We start from the raw sequence: 21,848 nt of genomic DNA on the forward strand, positions 1-21,848 counted from the left end.
CCTGGAGAAGTGTGTGTTTGGAGTTCGGTCGGGGAAATTTTTAAGCTTCATGGTCAGTGAACGGGGAATAGATGCAAATCCTAATAAGGTGAATGCGGTATTGGAGATGAAACAACCGAAAACTATTCGAGATATTTAAAGGTTGACAGGCAGAATGGCAGGGTTAACTAGGTTTATCAATAAGTCAGCTGATAAGGCTTTACCGTTCTTTATGGTTTTAAGGAAGAATAAAACGTTTGAAAGGGGAAAGGAACAAAGTGATGCACTGGAAGTGGTGAGAAACCACCTAAGATCTCTTCCTACGGTAGCAAGACCGGAGAGGGGAGAATTGTTACAACTTTACATCTCGGCTTCGCCAAAAACAACTGCAGTAGTGTTGTTAGTGGAAAGGAAGAAACAGTAGATGCCGATATACTTTGTTAGTCATGTGCTGAATGCGGCTGAGCGCGGGTATCCAGTGATAGAAAAAATGGCATTGGCAGTGGTGATGGCGGCAAGGAAGTTGAGGCCGTATTTTGATGCCCACCCTATATATGTTCTAACGAGTCATCCACTGGAAAAGTCATTGCATAAGATGGATACATTGGGCCGATTATTAACATGGGCAATTGAGTTGTCGGAGTATGAGATACATTATAAGCCCAGAACATCAATCAAGGCTCATGCCCTGTCGAATTTTATTGTCGAAACCTCATATAGTGATGAAGAGGAAGAGTTGGGAACTTGGCAAGTATCGGTGGACGGTTCCGCAACGTCAAGAGGATCAGGGGCAGGAATTGTGATAACGGCTCCTGATGGCAAAATTTTTGAGTATGCAATGAAGTTTAAGTTCATGGCCACTAACAATGAAGCTGAGTATGAAGCCGCAATAGCCGGAATTCAGTTGTCAATAGCGGTAGAGGCAAAACGGCTGGTTCTAACAACTGATTCTCAATTAGTGTCCAGTCAATGTAACGGAGAATATGAAACACGAGAAACAACAATGATACGATATCTTGAAAAGATGAAGCAGTTAACGGCACAGTTGCAGTATTTTGAAATCAGATTGGTACCGAGAGTCCAGAATGCACAGGCCGATCCACTGGCAAGATTGGCCAGTTCAAGCTTTAATGACTTGGAAAGAACAGTCATGGTGGAGATCTTGACCCAAAAGAGTATAGATGAAGAATCAGAGAAGGTGTTGTGTATCAATAACGGCACCCAGTGGTTTGATGGAATATTAGCATATCTCCTATATGGAGCGTTGCCACTTGGTAAGGGGGAGTCTAAGAAGTTGCGAAAGGATAGTATGTAAAGTAGTCCACCCACTATGAATGAGGATGCAATCAAATATGTGAAAAAATGCAAGAAATGCCAGAAGTTTGCACCTGCAATCAATTTGCCACCAAACGATTTAACGCCGATACTTAATCCGGTCCCTTTTGCTCAATGGGGGATGGATATAGTAGGGCCGTTTCCTTCAGCGACGGGACGAAGAAAATTTCTCATAGTAGGGGTGGACTACTTTACAAAATGGATAGAGGCAGAGCCAGTAGCAAAGATAACAGCGTCAGAAGTGAAAAAGTTTATCTGGAAAAGTATTTTCACCAGATTTGGGTTGCCGATGGCAATGGTCTTTGACCATGGATCACAGTTTGATTGTAAGCCGATCAAAGATCTTTTGGCAATGTATAAAGTAAAATTCACATATGCAGCAGTATGCCATCCACAGTCAAACGGCTAGGCAGAGGCAGCAAATAAACAAATCATAGCAGTAATTAAAAAGAAAATTGAAGATGCGAAGGGTTTGTGGGCTGATTTGATACCAGAAATTCTTTGGGCAAACAGAACAACGGTTAGAGAAGCAACAGGGGAATCACCCTTCACATTGGTGTTTGGTACAGAGGCAGTGGTGCCAGCAGAGGTAGGGTTGCCGACATTCAGAATTCAACATTACTGTGAAGATCAAAATGATTTGTTATTACGACAACAACTAGATTTCCTACCAGAAGTACGGGAAAAAGCAGCAGTTAAATCAGCTGCCTACAAGGATAGAATGTCAAGAGCTTACAACAGACGGGTTGCTTATCGCCCTTTATGTAAAGGGGATCTGGTTTTGCGAAGAACAGCGGCAACAGGAAAAGGGAATGAAGACGGAAAGTTGACAGCGAACTGGGAAGGGCCATATCGGATTAGAGATATGGTAATGCAAGGATCTTACTACTTGGAAACAATGGATGGAAAACCATTGAAAAATGTATGGAATACGGCGGTACTGAAAAAATACTATATGTAAGTAAAGTAATGTAAAATCCTGTTGTAAACAATGAAGCTGATATCGGTACAAGCAATGTCAGTGGTAAATATAAGAAAATTGCCAAAAAATTTGTTGGAAGTAGGCATCCTCCACTTAACGGACCACCGTTAAGTGGGACGGACAGCTCAAAACCGCTTCCGTGAAGTTAATGCACTTACCACCTGATCAGTTGTAATCATTAACTCGCGAGGTTGCTGGTTCAAAATATAATTCCGGCAAAATCAATTCAGGTATATGCCGACAAGAGGCATAACCTGGATAAATGATTGCCGAGAGGGTACCTAACTGGCTATGAAAGAAAAGCAGTAGGTGACCGATATTGTACTCTGAACCAGCAACATCATTTCCGACCCTAGTGTATATATTTGGTATTCAATTATATGCACTAGGGGGGCAGGAGATAGAGACAAAAGCAATTAGATGAAAAAGGTAATATAAAGGGCGAATGGTTGATAAGATTGCTTTTAATAGGAGGTAGACATGGCTAAATTTTTACAAAATTCGACGCTGACTTCAGATGTTAGCAAGTTAAAACTTGAAGTGGTAAAAACAGGAATAGCCGATAATTAGAAATGACATGATTGCTAAATATGAAATGTTAGAGAATAATACAATAAGTTCACAGTAACTAAAGATGACAATCGACAGGCATCATCGCAAAAAGGGTATATACCGATAAAACAGCATTGTCAAAAGATAGTTTTGAGCAAAACAAAAGATTACATATCCAAATTATAACTGATAAGGCCCAATTGTGCAAGACCCACAAGAGGATGTCGGTGATGACTGCCCGCCCCTTCAAGCTTGTGTATCTTCAGGCACTGGGGAGTTCAAAATGCTGGGATCTTTAGGGCCGTCATCGACACTCGGCGCCAGGTTAAAAATATCTTCTTCCGAAAACTTTTGTTCCTCGAAGCCGGAAGGAATCATATAAGCTTCCTCGTTGAAAGCCTTCTCAACTTTAACCCAGTCCTCTCTCTTCCAACCGGCAGCATGGGCAATGCATCTCTGGGCAGCAGTCCATCCTCCGTCAAAACGGTCTTAAAGCCGTATACAAAATTCCTGAGATGCCAGATAGCGACCAACTGCTCTTTGTCGGACTCCAGGCTTGTCGGCTTCCAACTTCTGAACCTTGTCTTCAAGGTTGTGGATAATAACGAACCTTGGCGTCATTGAGATCCCTCTCAAGGGTAGGAAGGCGCTCAATGGCTTGGTTCTTCTCGGCAATTTGAGTCTTAAGCTGTTGAACTTCCAGCTCAAGATCCTCCACTTTGGAAGCTTTGTCCCTGAGAGTTGACATCTCAAGATCATCTCTCTGCTTGGCTTCTTTCAGATTGTTTAAGGCCTTATCAGCATTGTCTAAGGCCGTTTGAAGTGCACTCTACTTAACAAAAGCTTGATGATGCTGCTCTTGATAGTATCAGTACATCTCAACAAGCTCAGTGCCAGACATAACGGCCTGGGGGTGGATAAGGTGAAAGGAAAGTTAGCATTCCAGTGATAAAAGTAAAAAATATAATAAAAATTTTTAATGATGAAAACGTAAGTTGAATACCTTCATCATAGTATGCATATACATGGCAGCAAGGGGGGCAATGGGACCAGCAGTCTATCCATCGGGAGGGTCAGGTTGCTTAGAAGCCGGTAACCAAGAGTCTCACCCTGCAATGGATCATCAGTAATCATCGACTCATTCCGACAAGCGTCGATGTCAGGATGCCACCGATCTCTAGAATGGCCGGCTGGGACAGAAAACCCTTTAATCACTGCTTCCGGAAACCTTTCATTAGGACGCTCAATCCATTGGTTAGACCGATAGATGAGGCCGGGAATGCTTGTGTTAGAACCGCCGGCAGTGGCAGTACCGACTAATGCTGTCGGCTGACCGGAAGTGTTAGGCTGAGTTGGATGGGGAGATTCAGGAGTATTAGTGAGATCTTCAATCTCTACTCCATCTACTACCTTCTTAACGATCAGTTCAGAGCTTTGAACCACCTTTTTCACTTGAACCCTGGGATAAGAAGGAATCTCTTTCCTTTCAGCCTCATGTTTTTTAGCGGCACGCCCTTCAGGCTGTCTTGGGTTGTTATTCTTATCACCGCCACCTCGCCGGTTGGTAAGGGATGTCAGCTTCCTCTTTTTAGCGTTGTCGTCAACCATACTTTCAACCTTTCTCTTAGCACTGACGGCAGGAGCGCGGCTACAATATGCAGCAAGAGTATCGTAGGAAGGCTTAGAAGCTTTAGGGCAGCGCTTTATGACCCTCTTTCCGTCAGCTGACAACCCAAGTTGTTTGTTGTCCAACTTATCAATACCTAAATTTTTTTTTTTTAAAAAAAAAACGTAAAAATTAAATCCAAATCTTTTCCTAAAACAAAGTTAAGTGCATATGACAAAATAAGAAATGCAAAGGTGCAAAATTAACAAAAATTAATGAATTAATACCATGACTATCGGTCCAGCAAAGGCCGACATGAGACAAAGGAGCGTTGCCGAGAATATAACTCACATTCTGCACCCACACCTTAGGGGTAAGACGGACTCTACCGTCACCATTATCAGATTCCAGAACGTCAAAGTGATTGACAGCTCTGAGCTCATGTTTGTCGAGATCTCTCTCGGGAATAGACTCAAACCTTGGATGAGGTTGGAAAAATGTTCTCCTGAGAGGAAAATCCTCAGGAACCGATATGAAGAAAAACTTATCTTGCCAGCCCTTACAGCTTGACAATTTAGGATGGACGGTATATTTACGGGGTTGAGTATACAAAGACCACCACCCTTCCGGTTGGCCATCTCTCTTTAGGGTAAGCAGTCGTCTGAATGCATTAAGGGTTAAGGGGTAATTCCTATACAACATAACCCATACCATGGCTATAACGGCATGAATGGTGGGAGGAGTTAGCTGCACTAAGCACACATTCCAAGCTTTTAGAATTTTTGCAACAAAAGGGTGGAGAGGAAAACGAAGGCCGAAATCAAAATGCTTGGCATAAACGGCAACATAACCGGCAGGGCAATCCAACACTGAAGACCTTGAAGGAGGAATCGTCAACTCATACCCATCAGGGAGCTTGTAAAATTTCTTGGCACGAAGGCAGTAATCTTTCTCAAGTGCCGTTTTTCTAAAGTTGTCACTTATTTTAGCCTTTGCAACTTTGCTGTTGGCAGCCAAGACGAGGGGTTGTCGGAATTCTGCACCATCAGTTTCAGAGTTATATCCTTCATCTAAACTATCTTCCTGAATAACTTCTGCGGTCATATCGACCACATCCTCCCTATTCTCGGTATTTACACTACCTTCTTGAGTCTCATCGTCATTAAGAACAGAGTTGACGGCAGACTCATGTACAGGAGAGGGTTGATTTCTTTGTGGGTTTGGAGGAGTTCCTATATCAGACTCAGAAGAACTCACAACTTGACCCTGCCCAGGTCTCTTATTGGATTCGGCTTCCTCAGCAGCATCACGGGCAGCTACATCAGGCTGATAACTGGTGCGTTTCACTCTCGGCATAGTGTTTATACCTATATTGCCAACGTTAGTGCCGTATTGATCAAAATGTCGTTTCTCGGCAAGGCTGCGTAAATGATAACGAATGCTAGGTTCAACGTCAAGAATTTCAGTGTCGGCAGGAATATCAGGATTGTTTGGGTTCAGAACTTATTCACAATGGGCAATAATTCTATGACGAATATAAGCACGCTCTTGCTCCTTGGAGGTTAAAGGTTCAAAAGGGTAGTCAATATTATCGGAAAGTGATGTTGAATTGCCCTGACCCCTACCGATTTCTTTGCCTAAAGATTGTCTAAATTTTTGTTTCTGTCTGGATCCGATTACCGTAGAGTCCGAGATCCTGATACTCCTATCGACAAGCTGAGAACCTACACAATGGATAGAAGTTAGCTAACCCCGGGGTGATCCGGGGATAACCACTCCGATGATAAAGTTAGAATGTGTTTAAGAAAAAGAAGATAAGTAGGAGAGAGAAAGTAGAGAGAGAGAGTAAAAAATGCTTACCATTAATAGAGCTTAACCTACTATTTATAATGAACCTCATGACAGGTGGTTATGAAGCATGCAAAACTTTTTTTGCCAAGTGTCAAGCTATTGGTGCCATATGCCGAGTACCGACAGGCCGATATGTCTGCTTTATGGAACATACCAGCCTATTCAACAGATACGTTGGGTTCATATCCATATTTATTAAGATGTCGGCCCGGATCACCCCAGGGTTAGCTAACTTCTATCCATTGTGTAGGTTCTCAGCTTGCCGATAGGAGTATCAGGATCTCGGACTTTAGGGTAATCGGATCCAGACAGAAACAAATATTTAGCAATGAATATACACAAACGAGTATCAAATGCACGAGAGTTTAACAAAATGTTTAAATATGTTGTATAGTATGTAAAATGGTCTAAAAATACACTTTTGCAATGTTGTTATACCTTACCACTAGCCGCAATTAATAGACATACGTGAGAGGAATGTTCAGTAACGAATATATCAATATATGCAAACGAGTATCAACGCACGAGAGTTTAACAAAATGATTAAATATGTTATATAGTACTAAAATGGTCCAAAATTACACAGTAACAATACTATTTACATCATAAAAGGATCGATGATTACATCTTTAAATAGCCAAGGATGAGTTTGTTGGATAGTCTTCCCCCTGCTGCCCGTGTTTAACCATGCATCAATTTCTTCCCCTCATTGTAAATGATATCATAGGCAAACCAGTTCCTATATTTGAAGCCTTCTGAGTTTTTGTCAAATTCTGCATGATATTTCATCATGCTCCAATGTTAAAGTGGAACATGACATAATTAAGTGTTTTAAGTCCACAAAAAATGTGGGTCTATGAACTGAAGATCGCTGTCAAAACATCTCATCTAATGGAGCCATGTTAAAGGAACTTATCTTCAATCAAACAGTCAAACTGGGGAAAATTATGTACGGCAGACTTGTATGATAAGTGATTCTTTTCAATCAATCAATCAAAACCTTAATCCCATAAGTGGGGTCGGCTACATGATAAGTGATTCTTTTAAATAGGGTTATATAGTGGATTGTAGGGAGAGGCTAAAGTTAACTGTTCAATCTCAACATATATATTCTTAAATCTGCAAGTTTGGCAGATTAAAATGATGGGTACCTTTTACCCTTAGTCTGTAAGTATACAAGAAAAAAAAACAGGTAGAGAAGAGTGACAGATAATTGCTTTATCTAGCAGCAATAAAGTCAGGCATGTAGAGATAGAATAATGGTATACAATATACTACGTAGTATATTATTTTCTAAGCCTAAAACTGGCCTTTCTATTCTTTGCTATCTTTTACAGAGAAGTTATCATTCATTTCGGAAAAAAAAAAAAAGACAATTTAATCATCACTGTAATGATGTATCATACAGCACTTAGCTAGGAGAATTACAACAGGTCAGCAGAGAAGTTTCTAGCCGTTAATTGGTTCTTCAGCCATCATGAAAACTGATAATGTCGACTTCATTTCACCATATTTGATCATCAAGAAATGCTTACTCCAAACTGTAGAAATTTGGGCTCTATCGCGATCATACTGGCCTGCTGCCAGTTCAGTTTGCAGTAGTAAACAGCCAAAAAACACAGTGATCAACATTGATCATTACCTCTGGCATCTGAACAACAGTGAGATATAACATTTTGATCAGCTGGTATCAAGAAGAGAGGCCATTTCAAGATTATCAGTCGTCAGCGTCTCAGTATCCCTTTTAGTCTTTGATACTTCTGAAGGGAGCACTGGCAAGTTCGGATCAGTTCTCGGCACCAGAAAGAGCAAAAAAATTGGGGTCAACCTTAAAAGATTACGAAGTAGAACTGCAAGCCAGAGGTTCTCAAATTCTGACCGTGTTACATGTAAAAAATGTAAAACAAAACCTCCTGCCCATGTCGAGGTTAGCATTCCCACTTGGTCGATGGACATCAATAATGCAAAGAACGTTCCTTCTATCCCAGAAGGGCAAAGCTTGGAACTAAGTACAAGCAAAGGCATCCACTTAAGACGTCCTATCATATGTGAAACCCCTTCATCAATTACAATGAAGAGGTAATCTGGAATGTAAAGATTCAGATTTAGACGAAGCACCAATACTAGATCCAGCATTCCTGAAGCACAATGCAGCAACTGCGTCCAGAAAAGTAAATCATGGTAAGGGCGATTTTTCAACATATTTTGATAGAGAAGAACCCCACAAAGAGAGCCAAGTGCCCCTATGGAATATATGGATCCCACAATCTCCTGCATAAAGTAAACATGATGTTAGATATTTGAAAAGTGGTATCAAATTATCAATATTCCACAGTCCAAACTAGCATAATATAGAATTCTAGCACTCTAACATTACATTATATTTCCTCTGTTTTTTTTATACGTGCAAGTTGCAACACTTCTCTTTTCATCCTTGCCGATGTATTATTCCAATCGCTAATATCTTTAGTTACTAATATGTAAAAATTATAAACATTTGATATTAAAATAGTATATATAAATCGAGATGAAACTAACAAGATCACACATGACTATTTTTTTTCTTAGCTATAAATCACCGATGTTAGTCAAAGTGAAGCAAATGAATGGTGTAAAAGTCAAACTGTTGCAAGTATAAAAAAAAAACAGAGGAAGTAATATATCATAGGAACTTATTTATACAAGTAAAAAAAAAATAAAAAAACAAATAAATATTCTTCTTAAGATCTAAGCCACAACTATACACTATGCTGTTGTAGCCTCATGAATCATGACCTAGCATTTCTCTTTCAAACTCTATGCCACTCTCTGAGAGCGACCCACAACAGGCCAAAACATTCAGATTCATGAGAAATAAAACAGGGGGCAAATCAGCTGATTGAACTATTTTATGAGCTAAATAAAGTAACAAAAAGTCACAAAAAAATAAAAAAAAATCTTACAAGTATATAACTCATATACTGTCTCAATGCCCAAATTCTCTAGTCATAAAATGGGATTAAGAATAGAAAATTGCAACGTTGATCCAAAATTAGACTAATTATACCCAGTGATTTTAGAGTATTGTTGGCAGAGAATCATAAAATTCAGGGAATACTATTGGATTTGGGTTAAGAAGGCTAGCTAGAAGGAAGAGGATGATATTATCTAAAGAGTATAAAGATCTTTGCTTTCTTCTCCAGCCTACTGCATAATCTTCAGACATGCCTCTGTTTCAAGAGTTTGCTCAGGTACAACAAAATCTGTTATTTCATTAAAAGACTTTGCGCGCATGCATTCACATACACGCGCGCACAAACACAGATATTCACACGCACACACATACACACACACAAATGCAGTCATTAGCTAAGCCTATATAACAAAGACTCGAGTATTATCATCATAACGGGTAATTGGGTAAAATTATTAGAGAAGAACAGATTAAAATCTCTGGATAAATAGTGTTTCTTCATTAGATAGATCGGTTCGCATATAATATTATTGAATTGGTGGGTCTGTCGGCAAAGTTTTATCACAAGATTCACCACTGAATATAAAATAACTATCTTCATAATGTCAATATCCAACATCTTCTAAGTTCTTCTTTATGACCAGTAAGCATGCTAAAAGGGAACTTAAATCGTAAGCAAATCAATCATTCATCATAATACCCATTAAAACAGCTTACAAGTTTCGGTATTGTTAAAACTTAAAAGACAACTATGACGGGCTTAAATAATTTTCAAAAAATAATAAATAACTATCTCACAATTTTGCTATATGATAGTGATTTTTTACAATATAACCCCCTAGTTTTCAATACTTGAGATTCTATAACAGTTAAAAAAAGTTTTATGATTAAAATCTAAGAGGGTTTATAATCCATAGCAACAAAATTAAAACAATAAAGCTGAGATTTCTGTTCAAGAGTCAATGAGAAAACATAGGCCCAATGAAAAAGTCTTAAGCAGTGTTTATGCAACGGACTAGCGTGATACGAATAAGAGAAATAGTCGGAAGGTATGATTTGATAGATAAAGCATAAAGCTTGCGTAAAACGCCAATGGCTTTAGGCCATTACTCTCCAAGCTCTAGCTTAGAGCTTCTCTATTTATACTACTACAAGTACTACATAATTGGCCAAAAGCCTTAATTGCTACATTTACTATTGCTTGTCACTTAGCTAAGTTACCCTCAGTAAAAAGCTAATAAGCCAACAGCCTGCTACTAGTGAGCCGTTGCTTGTGCTTGGAAGTGTTTTGGTTGTCCTGCTACTGCCACTAGTGAGCCGTTGCTTGTGCTTGGGAGTGTTTTGGTTAACCTGCTACACCTGCTGCTTTTGTCTCTTCTTTGGTCTCCTGCTGTACACCAAGGTGACCGGTGGTGTGTGCGGGTGCATTGCGATACCACCCCTAAAAAGAGCCGCCTAGTTCTCAAGGTGGAAGTCCGGAAACTTCTCCTTGATTACCTCGGCATCCTCCCAAGTGGACTCCAACTCGATTACCTCGGCATCCTCCCAAGTGGACTCAAACTCGGGTACCCCTAGACACTTGATTAACACCTTAAGTCCGCCACTCCGTTGTTTGAGCACCTCTTTCGGTTCAGCCACCAATTCCAACTTCGGTGTGATTTGAGCCAGAATAGTAGGAGAGCTTGGAATTTCCCCAATAGCTCGCTTCAATTGAGAAACGTGGAAAACGGGGTGAATACGGCAGTGCTGTGGTAACAGTTTGTATGCCACCGTTCCCACGCGTTGTACCACCTCATAAGGCTCATAAAAACGAGCAGCCAATTTCTCGAACGGTCTCCTTACCAAAGACCTTTGTTTATATGGTTGAAGCTTGAGGAAAACAAAATCTCCAACCTGAAATTCTTCTTCTCTTCGCCTTAAGTCTGCATGCCTCTTCATGATCTGTTGGGCGCGCACCAAGTTCGACTTCAGTTCATCGAGCATCTTATCTCGCTCTCGCAAGACTTCTTCCACAGTACCAACTGCGGTCTACCCGGCCCCCACTTTGATCAATTTAGGTGGTTCCCTTCCATAAACCGCCATGAATGGAGTCACTTACGTGGAAGATTGTGGGGTGGTGTTGTAGGAATATTCGGCCCAAGGAAGCCACTTGGCCCACGACTTGGGTTGCCCTACCGCGAAGCAACGAAGATAGGTCTCTAGTCTTTTGTTCACCACCTCGGATTGGTCATCCGTTTTGGGGTGATACGAAGTACTTCGCTTCAACTCGGTCCCTTGCATTCGAAAGAGCTCCTTCCAAAATATGCTCACAGACGCTCTCTCTATCATGAATATGCTTGTCAGAATCCCATGTAACCTCACCACTTCCCAACGAAAATTTCGGCCACCACATATGCCATGAAAGGATGCTTGAGGGCTATAAAGTGGGCATATTTTGACAATCTATCAACCATCACTAAAACCGTATCGATCTCCTTTGATCTCGATAATCCTTCAATAAAATCCATGCTTATGTCCTCCCATATTCTCTCCGGAATCGGCAATGGTTGTAACAACCCGCTAGAGATTGTTGTGAATGTTTGTTTCTCTGACAATCCAAACAGCCTCGTATGTAATCCGCCACATCTATTCTCATCCCGGCCCAAAACCAATCCACTCCTATCTTCAAATATGTTTTGGTCACACCGGTATGTCCACCTTCAGGCGAATCATGGTAGGCCTTAAATAAAGCTGGTTTTAAGCTGGAATTTCATGGGATAACCACCCTTCCATTGTACAGAGGTCTCCACCGTGTAACCCCAAGGCCCATTACCTCCCTCCACCTCGGCCTTCTATCTTTATATTCCCACATCACCTGCAATCTCATCATTCAAAGTTCCCCAATCCACTCCTTGAGTGGCAACCAACGCTCCACACTCCAACTCCCCTGCGCCTTCACCTCTCCTTGATAGGGCGTCCGCCATCTATTCGCAACTCCGGGTTTACATTGCAACTTGAAATCGAACCCGATTAATTTGCACACCCACTTTTGGTATTCCATGCTAATCTCTCTTTGTTGGGTGATGTATTTGAGGCTTTGTTAATCGCTCTAGATTATGAACCGCCTACCCAACAAATAATGCTTCCACTTCTCCACAGATAAACACACCGTCAAGTTCCTTTTCATAGATCGACTTGCTCCGACCTCTAGGGCCGAGAACCATGCTGAAAAACACCACCGGCTGCCCTTCTTGCATCAGCACCGCCCCAAGTTCGAACCCCGATGCGTCCGACTCCACTATAAGCACCTTTGTGAAGTTTGGCATAATTAGTATCAGTGTCAAGGCCATGGCGTCTTTCAGTGCCTGGAAAGCCTCGTCGACCGCCTCCGACCACCCGAAGCTAATCCGTGAGTGGCTGTGCAATGTGAGCATAATGATGTATGAACTTTTGGTAGTATCCAGTCAATCCCAAAAATCCCCATAAGTGTCTCAAAGATTTTGGGGTGGCAACTTTATCATGGACCCAACTTTATCTTTATCCATGCCACCCCCTCCTTAGAAATAAGGTGGCCCAAATATGCTACCCTTTCTTTACCAAACTCACACTTTTTGTGATTGGCAAACAGAGAGTGTTTCTTGAGTGTAGCAAGCACTAACTTCAAGTGGGTGACATATTCCTCCTTTCTAGCACTATACACAAGAATATCATCAAAAAAGATAAGTACAAAGTAGGGGCGAAATACCTTGTTCATAAGAGATTGGAAGGTGGTCGGAGCATTGGTGAGGTCGAACGACATTACGACTTTACGAGAAACTCGTAATGACCCTTATGGGTACGGAAAGCGGTTTTCTATGTATCCTCCGACCAAACGAGTATTTGATGGTACCCGGCTTTAAGATCAAGTTTCGAAAATATGTGAGCATCATTCAATTCATCTAACAGCTCATCTATCACCGGTATCGGGTACTTATCGGGAACGGTCTCTTTGTTAAGGGCGCGATAGTCGAACACAAAAGCGCTAAGACGCATCCTTCTTCTTCACCAAGAGGACCAGGCTAGGGAAGGGGCTAGTTTATGGTTTCATGATGCCAGTAGCCCTGAGCATTTCCCCAATGAGTTTTTCAATCTCGTCTATTTGGAATTGAGGATAACGATATGGGCATATGCTAACCGGATTGTTGCCCTCCTTTAACACAATATTATGCTCGTGCCTTCTAACCGGAGGCAGGCCCGTGGGGCTTTCAAAGACCTCCGGGAATTCCCTAATACTTCTAGCGAAAATTCGAGCACTTCATCTTCTTTCGGTTGCTCCACTCTTTCCAAACGATTCAACTCCACTAGTATTCCTCCATTCTCCTTCCTAAGGGTCCGGATCATTGCCTTCAATTTGATGCCGGTTCGAGCTAAACCCGGATCGCCCTTAAGAGTCACGGTTTTACCACCAAGAGAAACTCATCTCTTGCAATTTCCAATTAGCTAACACTGCCCCCAATTTTTCCAGCTATTGTATCTCCAAAATCACATCAGAATTTCCTAATTGAAGAGGCAAGAAGTCCTCCTCCAACTCTATGGTTTCTCCTAGCTTCAATCGAACCCCGCTGCGAGCCCTTTTACAGCTTCACCATTCCCTAGAGATACCCCAAAGGTGCCACTACCGCTTACGGTTAGGCCCAGCTTCTCTTCTTTATTGCTTGTAGAGGGATGAAATTATGTGTTGCTCCGGGGTCAATCATGACCACCACTTGCTGCCCCAAAACGGTTTCCATGAGCTTCATTGTCTTCGGGTTTGTCAACCAGCTCTTCTTCCGGCCCTACAAGTTCCTCCATGGCCATGAGCTCACTCTCACTCTCTCTTTCCTCCTCCTCTACGAGCAAAATACTCGAGCTCTTGGCTGTGCACACGTGTGTGGGTCCCGTCCATCTCCCATCACACTTGAAACATAACCCTCTCGCCTGTTTGTCCTTAATCTCCTTCTCCGTCGGTCGGCGCACCTCCCCGGTGAATCAGGAAGAGCCTGGGTGGGTTTGAGTTTGGTTGGTGTTGTTCGAATTGTTTACGGAAGCTATTGAAGTTTGGGGAGTTTGGTAAGAAGGTGGGTTAGGTCAGTTTGGGTTATAAGGTGGAGTGTTTGTGGCTAGTGTTTGGTCGGCCCAAAAGCTGGACTTCTATTGAAATAAGAATAGGGTCCAGGTTTTGAAAAAGCCCCACCCGTTGTCTTCAAGCCACTGACCCGAATTATGTCTTCGACCCGTATTACAAGATCCATGGCATCCTCACTGGTAAGTGGGTTTAACATCTGTATCTCCGCCCTTATCTCCTCCTTAAGCCCATTTATGAACTGACCCTTCATAATACTCTCCGGAACATCAGTAGAGGCGAAGCCTTCTCAATGAACAATCGCCGATACTCCAGCACCATCATCGACTGCGACACCGCCAGCTATTGCTCGTAGAGTGTAACGGAATTAACTGGTCGGAATTGGGTTAAAACTCTGCCTTTGAGATCCTCCCAACCAATCAACGGTGGGCGTTTACTTTCCCATTAGAACCACCTCAAAGCGTCGTCGTCCATAGCCACGACCGCCGCTTGCAACTTCTTAATCTCCGTCAACCTATACAATTGAAAGTATTGCTCTCCACGAAGAATCCAGCCGTCAGGGTCGGAACCATCGAAAGTCAGCATCTCCAACTTGCGATATTTCCAGGTCGTGGTTGTTGTTTCGAAACCCGCCGCCTGCTCCGAGGTCCCAATTGCCGAATCTGAGGCCGTTATAGCCCCCAGCAGCGGAAAACTGCTCCTCCTACTCTTCCGCCGTTCTGGGTATCTTCCCCTTTTCCTTCCTGCCATCACACCTCTAATCTCTTAAAAAAAAAAAATTATCTTGGTTGTTTTTTATTAGAGCAGTTTGTTGGTTTTGGTCGTCGCGAAATCGGTCTACTCGGGCCTCTAGCCTCTGTCTAACCTCTTCTATGGCTTCTCAGTTTTTGCGTTCCTCTTTTTCCTTCATCAGAATATGACGGAGAGAATTTTCTCCATCTCCAACCTTGACTCTTATCTCTTCCAATCGCTCTTCGAGTGCTATGCCATGGGTGCTGTGATACCAAGTGCAAGGACTAGCGTGATACGAATAAGAGAAAGTTGGAAGGTTTGATTTGATAGGTAGAGCATAAAGCTTGCGTAAAACGCCAATGGCTTTAGGCCATTACTTTCCAAGTTCTCAATACAATTTTCTAGATACCTTTCTCTAGCTTAGACCTACTTTCCAAGTTCTCAATGCAATTTTCTGGATACCTTTCTCTAGCTTAGACCTTCTCTATTTATACAGTACAAGTACTACATAATTGGCCAAAAGCCTTAATTGCTACATTAACTATTGCTTGTCATATAGCTAAGTTACCCTCAGTAAAAAGCTAATAAGCCAACAGCCTGCCACTAGTGAGCCGTTGCTTGTGCTTGGGATTGTTTTGGTTGTCCTGCTACGCCTGCTGCTCTTGTCTCTTCTTTTATCTCCTGCTGTACACCAAGGTTAGTGGTGGTGTGTGTGGGTGCATTGCAGTTTAAGGGGATACTTGGGCTAAAAAATATATCGTAAGCAAATACCATTCAATGAGACACTTGTGCCACGGAATACCAATTTTGTGAAACTGCCATGCAAAAATGAGTTTCCACCAAACAAACCACAAAATTTTATGCAACAAGTAAAAAAATTTCGTGGGAAATAATGTTGCCATGAATTATGTCCCGGGTAAATGTTATTTTGACAAGCAAACCACTGTGGCACAGGTGTCAATTTGTAGTAGTTTATAATTATTGTATGCATCTAAAGGGAATATTAACTACTAAAGGTGCAATATAAGACCGCCACACTGCAACAACATAGCCAAGCAGATATTGCTAAAATATAGCACACGTATACACTGAGAAAGGCATTACCTTTGAGAATAATGGACCTCCCTTCCCATCTGTATACCAATAAAACAGTCCTTCATGGATGTTTATGTTAAGTGCAAGTGACGAAAACATATAAAGACATGGCTTCCAGACATGCTGGGACTTTAATGTGGTCCACATAGCTCTTACAGCATCACAAAACTTCTCATTTACCTGTTTAAATCATTAGTCATATAAAATTTTGATCAATACAACAAAACTCTTAGAAAGGGAGAGTTGTTTTGCAAGTTCAAGGAGAATGACCGTAGAGAATTACCCTACTATAGGAGTGATTTCGCACAGGGGCGTCCTTAATTGTCAATCCAACCAAAACAACCAGTGCAGGCGGAAGTGTCAGCAGGCCAAACACACCCTATGAGTGAAAGAAAATTAGAAAACACCTGCTATTACAACCAAATTATGGAGAGCAATAATCTAATATTAGAATTATTAAACTGTTAAGGATGAGAGAGACGGTATTGATTCATAGAATAAAAAGAGGAAATTGAATAAACAAAGTTAGTAAAAAGAAACATAGTAGTGCAGCATACAACAAACATGATACAGGGATAAATAAATAAAAAAAACTAACAAACAAACACAAAGGAGCCAGCAAATGATATTGGTTTGGTGAAGGACATATAGTATTAAATAACTTTCCTTTTTGACTTGAACAAGAATAGTATGAGAAAATAGTAAACATTTGATGACTTCATAGCTCACACAATCAATGACCACTGACTTTCTTACACTTGAAAAGATTCACCTACCACACTCTTCTACTCCAGATCAATCCTGAGCTTTTCCGTGACTAAAATTTTCATAGAACTGCTAAATTCTCTAGGCCATTGACAGTTTCCAGCCTTAAGTCCCAAACTACACGGTTATTTTAAGTGCATGTATAAAATTAAATTAAAAAGGGCAATGTTTCTTTATAGTTCACAGCTTTTTAATAAGAATGAAACAGAAACCTCTAACTTCTCTCATATATCTCAAATTAAGAAACTACATTGTGATCCATCAGACTTAAGTTCCATTTAACTTATTTAAGACATTTTTGCTTTAAAAAAAGAATTAAAAGACGTTTAGTTACTGAAAAATGATTTGGACAATCTAAACTTCTTTGCAATCCATGCAGTGACTCAGAACTTTTCAATAATTGTAAAATTGGCCTTGGAAGCTCAAGTGAGTTTTGAATCCCAAAAAGTGATTATGCCCTAATCTCTTTTCCAAGGTGAGACAATTCACAGATGCATACACAAATAAATATACAAAAAACATGCAGTTCGAATACCACCCCCCCCCCCCCCCCAAAAAAAAAAAAAAAACAAAAAATGAGAGAACATAAGTTTTAATCATATCAGGGATTCATACACAAGGGATACGAAAAACCCTTAAACAGACCAGCCTTGGCTTTGACACCTATAACTTTTTTATATTTGGAAAATGGGGTCTGGTCTCTTATTAATATGGTGCATAGTTTGGACAGCTTATGAGTTCAAGTGGAGTTCCATCCAAAACCAATTGGCAATGGAAGAAGTAACCTCCTAAGCTAACAAAGTAGTTAAACACTCTCCTCTTCCCCAGTATGGAAGAACTCATATGTGTACACTGTACACATATCATATGAGGTTTCAATAATGATCTTTCCCCTATCTTAAGAGTAGTACACATCTGTAACAAATATAAGAAGAAACAAACCTTGGACCCAACTAGATGAACAAGAAATCCACTTATTATGAACCCCACTAAAGCTCCAATTGAAGAGCTTAATCCAGACAAACTCTGCATGTCACTAGCAAGTGTAGGATGAGTGCTACTATTCTCAGTGATGCAAGCATCTATTGTCACATCTGCTATTGCTACCCCAGCACTTCCAGCCATGAGAGACAGAACGGCAGGCACCAGATGGAGACCATTGACAATAGACAGGACAAGCATTGACGTAACTCCAAGAAACCCTGGAAGGTCAAAGATTAAATCCAGTACTAAATGATTGCAGAAATGTTTTGATATTAGGGGAATATGATAGCATGAATGTTCTGCTACCAGTGCAATAAGATAACAAAATTTAGTTGTCCTTTGGTTTGAACTTGGAAGCATAAAGTTGTACTTACTAAATAATTTGTATTAAGATATGCTATTTCATTTTAAACACGGTATTATATTTTGCTACCTTGGTTAATTATAATTTTGCATCTTATAAATTTGGTTGATGTTTTCTACCAGCTGCAAGCCTGCAAATAATTTTATTAGCTAGTTTCTTCATTGGGTACTTAACCTCCGAGACCCCCAAGAATGCATATACTCCTTTATATTATGTACATTTACACGGTTAAAGACACAAAATATATTAGCTTTTTAAGCACTTCCCCACCCAACCCCCCCCCCCCCAACCCCTTCTCTTTCACCATCTCTCTATTACACCATTCATCTGTTTTCAGCAGAATTGACCATTGCAAATAATTGCACATCCAAGAAATCATAAAATTTGTTTTCTTGAGATCTTGACTACAAGAAATAGAACTTCCTATTGAAAGAATGTTATAACTTGGTTTTTGTGGGGTTAAGAAAGAAACTCCTACATTTTGTAGTAAGTTGTAAGTAGAGCTTACAATATTCGTTCTACTTCGTATTTCACAAGAATTTGTACTTTGTACTTGCATTGTTTTACCAAGTCTAACAAAAGACCATGCAAAAATATATCCATTCCTATGTTGAGGAGCAGCTAATGGATCATCGACAATAAACCTTGCTTGCTGACAATTCATACAACTCAAAAATCCCATTTCAGTAATGAAAATCATACATAAATTTTCTCAGCAAATAACTTTAAATAATCTTTATCATCTTGTTCATCAATAGAATTGATTTGCTTCATGTAATTACTATAGTGGGCAACATTTTCCAATTCAGCAATTGAAAAAATCTAATCTCCTCGGCAACAGTTGTCATAATCAGACATTCATCACAGTCAAACATGATTAAGTTGAGATTCCATTACTATGAACAAGAATTGCACACCCACTGACCCACCAAATAAACAAAAATGATACTCAATCTATGTAACTTTACGACAATTAACTTAAACACCACTATCACTTATCAAGTATCAACACGTGATTTTGTCATACATGCCTAAATTATAACAGGAAGCACCATTTTGCGAAAATTAAAACCGAAATGAAAAAAAAGAAAGGGAGGCAATCATACCAGCAAATATAAAGTATGGCCTTCTTCTATACCCAGAAAGAGGAACAACATCAGTAAGAAGACCCCACAAAGGCTTAACAACCCAAGGAAATCTAATAACCCCCATTGAAATCTGAGCTTCAGAGGGTTGAATCTTTTGTTCATCTTTCATGTAATACTGCATAGTAACACGGCTTAAACCCATACTTAACCCTTGACTAATTCCATAAACTGCAATCACACCCATCACAAAACTCCAGTGTAATTCATCACATAACATGATCACCCAATTCATAGCTGACATTATTATGCCCCAAATTCCTCTTTTTTTGCTCTTATTTTTCTGGGTTTGTTCGTTTTCAAGTGGGTAACTCACCCCTTCTTCTCCTTCTTCCATGGATTGAATTGAATTGATTAATCTTCGATTTTTGAGGGTGAAATTTGGGGAAGAAAGGTGATACTCAGTTGAGGAATTATAGTTTTGTTCATTGGGTATGTAGTAATTTTGTCATTCGATGTTAAATTGAATTGCAATGTTGATTGTTGCAGGCAAGAGGGAAGATGAATGATCTGAGTATGTAACGGGTTTGGTATAAAACACTACCTAAATTACCTAATCCCACACTCTCTCTAAATTATTTCTACACTCTCTCTAAATTATTTCTTCCATTTTTTAAGTTGACATATTTCTTTTATCACCTTCATCAATACACAATTTTAATAATTTAGTAGGCCAATTGATCAAATTGGTAAATAAAAAAGACCCCCAGTGACAATTTAATAAAAAAAACTTACTCCGCCAACAATTTAGTAAAATTAGCTAATCATATGCGACAATTTGGTAAAAACATTAAACTCTTGACGACATTTAGACCCAAAAATCTTTTTTTTTTTTTTTTGACAAACTCTTTAAAAATCATAATTTAATTTGTTTTCGTATTTTTAAATTTATTTTTCCTTTTAACAAGTTTGAATTACTATGTTATCTCCTTTTTTATTTTGCTAAATCTTAAAATCAATTTTATTTCCTAGCCCTATTTAAAAACATTTCGTTAATAGGGGGTATGAAACTTAAGTGAAAATTAATACTTAACATATTTTTTCTTGAAATTGTTATTTTCATAAAAGGGTTGGTAAAAAGCCACGAAAAACAAACTAAATTAAGTATTCACGAGTAATTTGTTGTAAATTTTTTTTTGGGTTAAATGTCGCCGAGACAATTTAATTTACCAAATTGTCGCTTAGGGTTAACTTTTTTTACCAAATTGTCGCCGGAGTTATTTTTTTACCAAATTATCGCTAAGGGTCTTTTTTATTTACCAATTTGGCCAATTGACCTAATTTAGTGTGTGTCCTATGCTTTGATCCGAGTGATACTTATTTAACGATTAGCATGTGACCTGAGATTTGTTCCGGGTGATACTTGCATAGAGGTTAATATTTCGCTTACAACTGGACGAATCAGGCGGAAATTTTCATCACGACTACAACAAATAGGTAGGCCCTTACTCACGTCGAAGAGGATTGTATACCACAGCGATGTGAATGATGGTATAAAGAATGTACGATTTGAGACAATGATCGTAGTTTTGCTGAAAGGATTTTTTATTTGATTTAATTGTCATGTATTTGCTAGATATAAATCTTTTAATAAATGTCGTATGACTTTTTATTTATCAATCTTTGTTCAAAAAAAAATACTCTCTCCATATTTTAATAATTTTTTTTATTCAAAAGAGGCAAAGACAAAAAAAAAAAAAAAAAAAAAAAAAAAAAAAAAAAAACGGAAAATACAAACCAAGCCACACACCAAACAAACCAACAACAAAAACAAAGAAAAAACACCTACGGAGGTACTAGGCGTGATAAAGACACTCCCTTAGCATCTTCCCCTAAAACACTACTAAGACCTATAGGAATAAAACTAAGAATATCAAGATGCGTGTCATTAGTGACTTTGCGTTTGGAAAACCAATACACCGCTCAATTTCCCTCTAGAAAGATATGTACCTCCTCCAGTTTTTAATAGATGCAACACACACTTTTTCACGGTATTTAAGAAATGTGGGGTTCACATGATATAATACACTTTAAAATGGGATGAGTGGTTGTTAGGATTGTAATTTAGTGGGCCATGTGCTTTAAATAAAGGAAATAGTAGTTTTTCCCTAAAATAAATTTTAATTTATAGTGTGTTGCAAGTATTGTGACATTTCCATTTTAGGGAAGTGTTACAAGTACTAAAAAACGGAGGAAGTATATAAGGAAGGATTTTAAATGGAAGAATTTTATGTAGCTAGAAATGCATAGCATGCATTCACGTAATTACACATGTGTACAAACGAAAACCATATTTTGATATTATTAGATGATCAAATAATACCACTGAACATACTGTTTTGGGTATAATTACCCAGGCCACGTGGCCCTATCAGAAGGTGACACGTGTCACCCTAGGAAAGATTCCAAGTGGACCTATCCCCCT

General features: G+C 39.7%; 2 protein-coding genes across 3 annotated transcripts; one reads left to right on the forward strand and one right to left on the reverse strand.

The window, feature by feature from the left end:
• The first annotated feature begins 403 nt into the window (after window positions 1–403).
• LOC145577860 (uncharacterized) lies at window positions 404–1,294 on the forward strand. The gene has a single exon (XM_081635290.1). The coding sequence runs from the start codon at window positions 404–406 to the stop codon at window positions 1,292–1,294; it is 891 nt and encodes a 296-aa protein (XP_081491416.1).
• Window positions 1,295–7,565: 6,271 nt separating this feature from the next.
• On the reverse strand, window positions 7,566–20,007 carry LOC145579037 (putative folate-biopterin transporter 3). Of its 2 annotated transcripts, none has more exons than XM_081636316.1 (5): window positions 19,385–20,007; window positions 17,873–18,132; window positions 16,449–16,544; window positions 16,175–16,345; window positions 7,566–8,462 (listed from the first exon to the last, which is right to left on the reverse strand). In XM_081636316.1, exons 1-5 carry the CDS (start codon window positions 19,758–19,760, stop codon window positions 7,986–7,988), a joined length of 1,380 nt encoding a protein of 459 aa, XP_081492442.1. In that variant the 5' UTR covers window positions 19,761–20,007; the 3' UTR covers window positions 7,566–7,985. The 2 variants fall into 2 exon arrangements, with proteins under 2 accessions (XP_081492442.1, XP_081492441.1); XM_081636315.1 differs by having other exon boundaries at window positions 7,566–8,576.
• Between the last annotated feature and the right edge of the window lie 1,841 nt (window positions 20,008–21,848).

This window comes from Chenopodium album, chromosome 14, assembly GCF_948465745.1.
Source record: "Chenopodium album chromosome 14, dcCheAlbu1.1, whole genome shotgun sequence".
NCBI classification, from domain to species: domain Eukaryota; kingdom Viridiplantae; phylum Streptophyta; class Magnoliopsida; order Caryophyllales; family Amaranthaceae; genus Chenopodium; species Chenopodium album.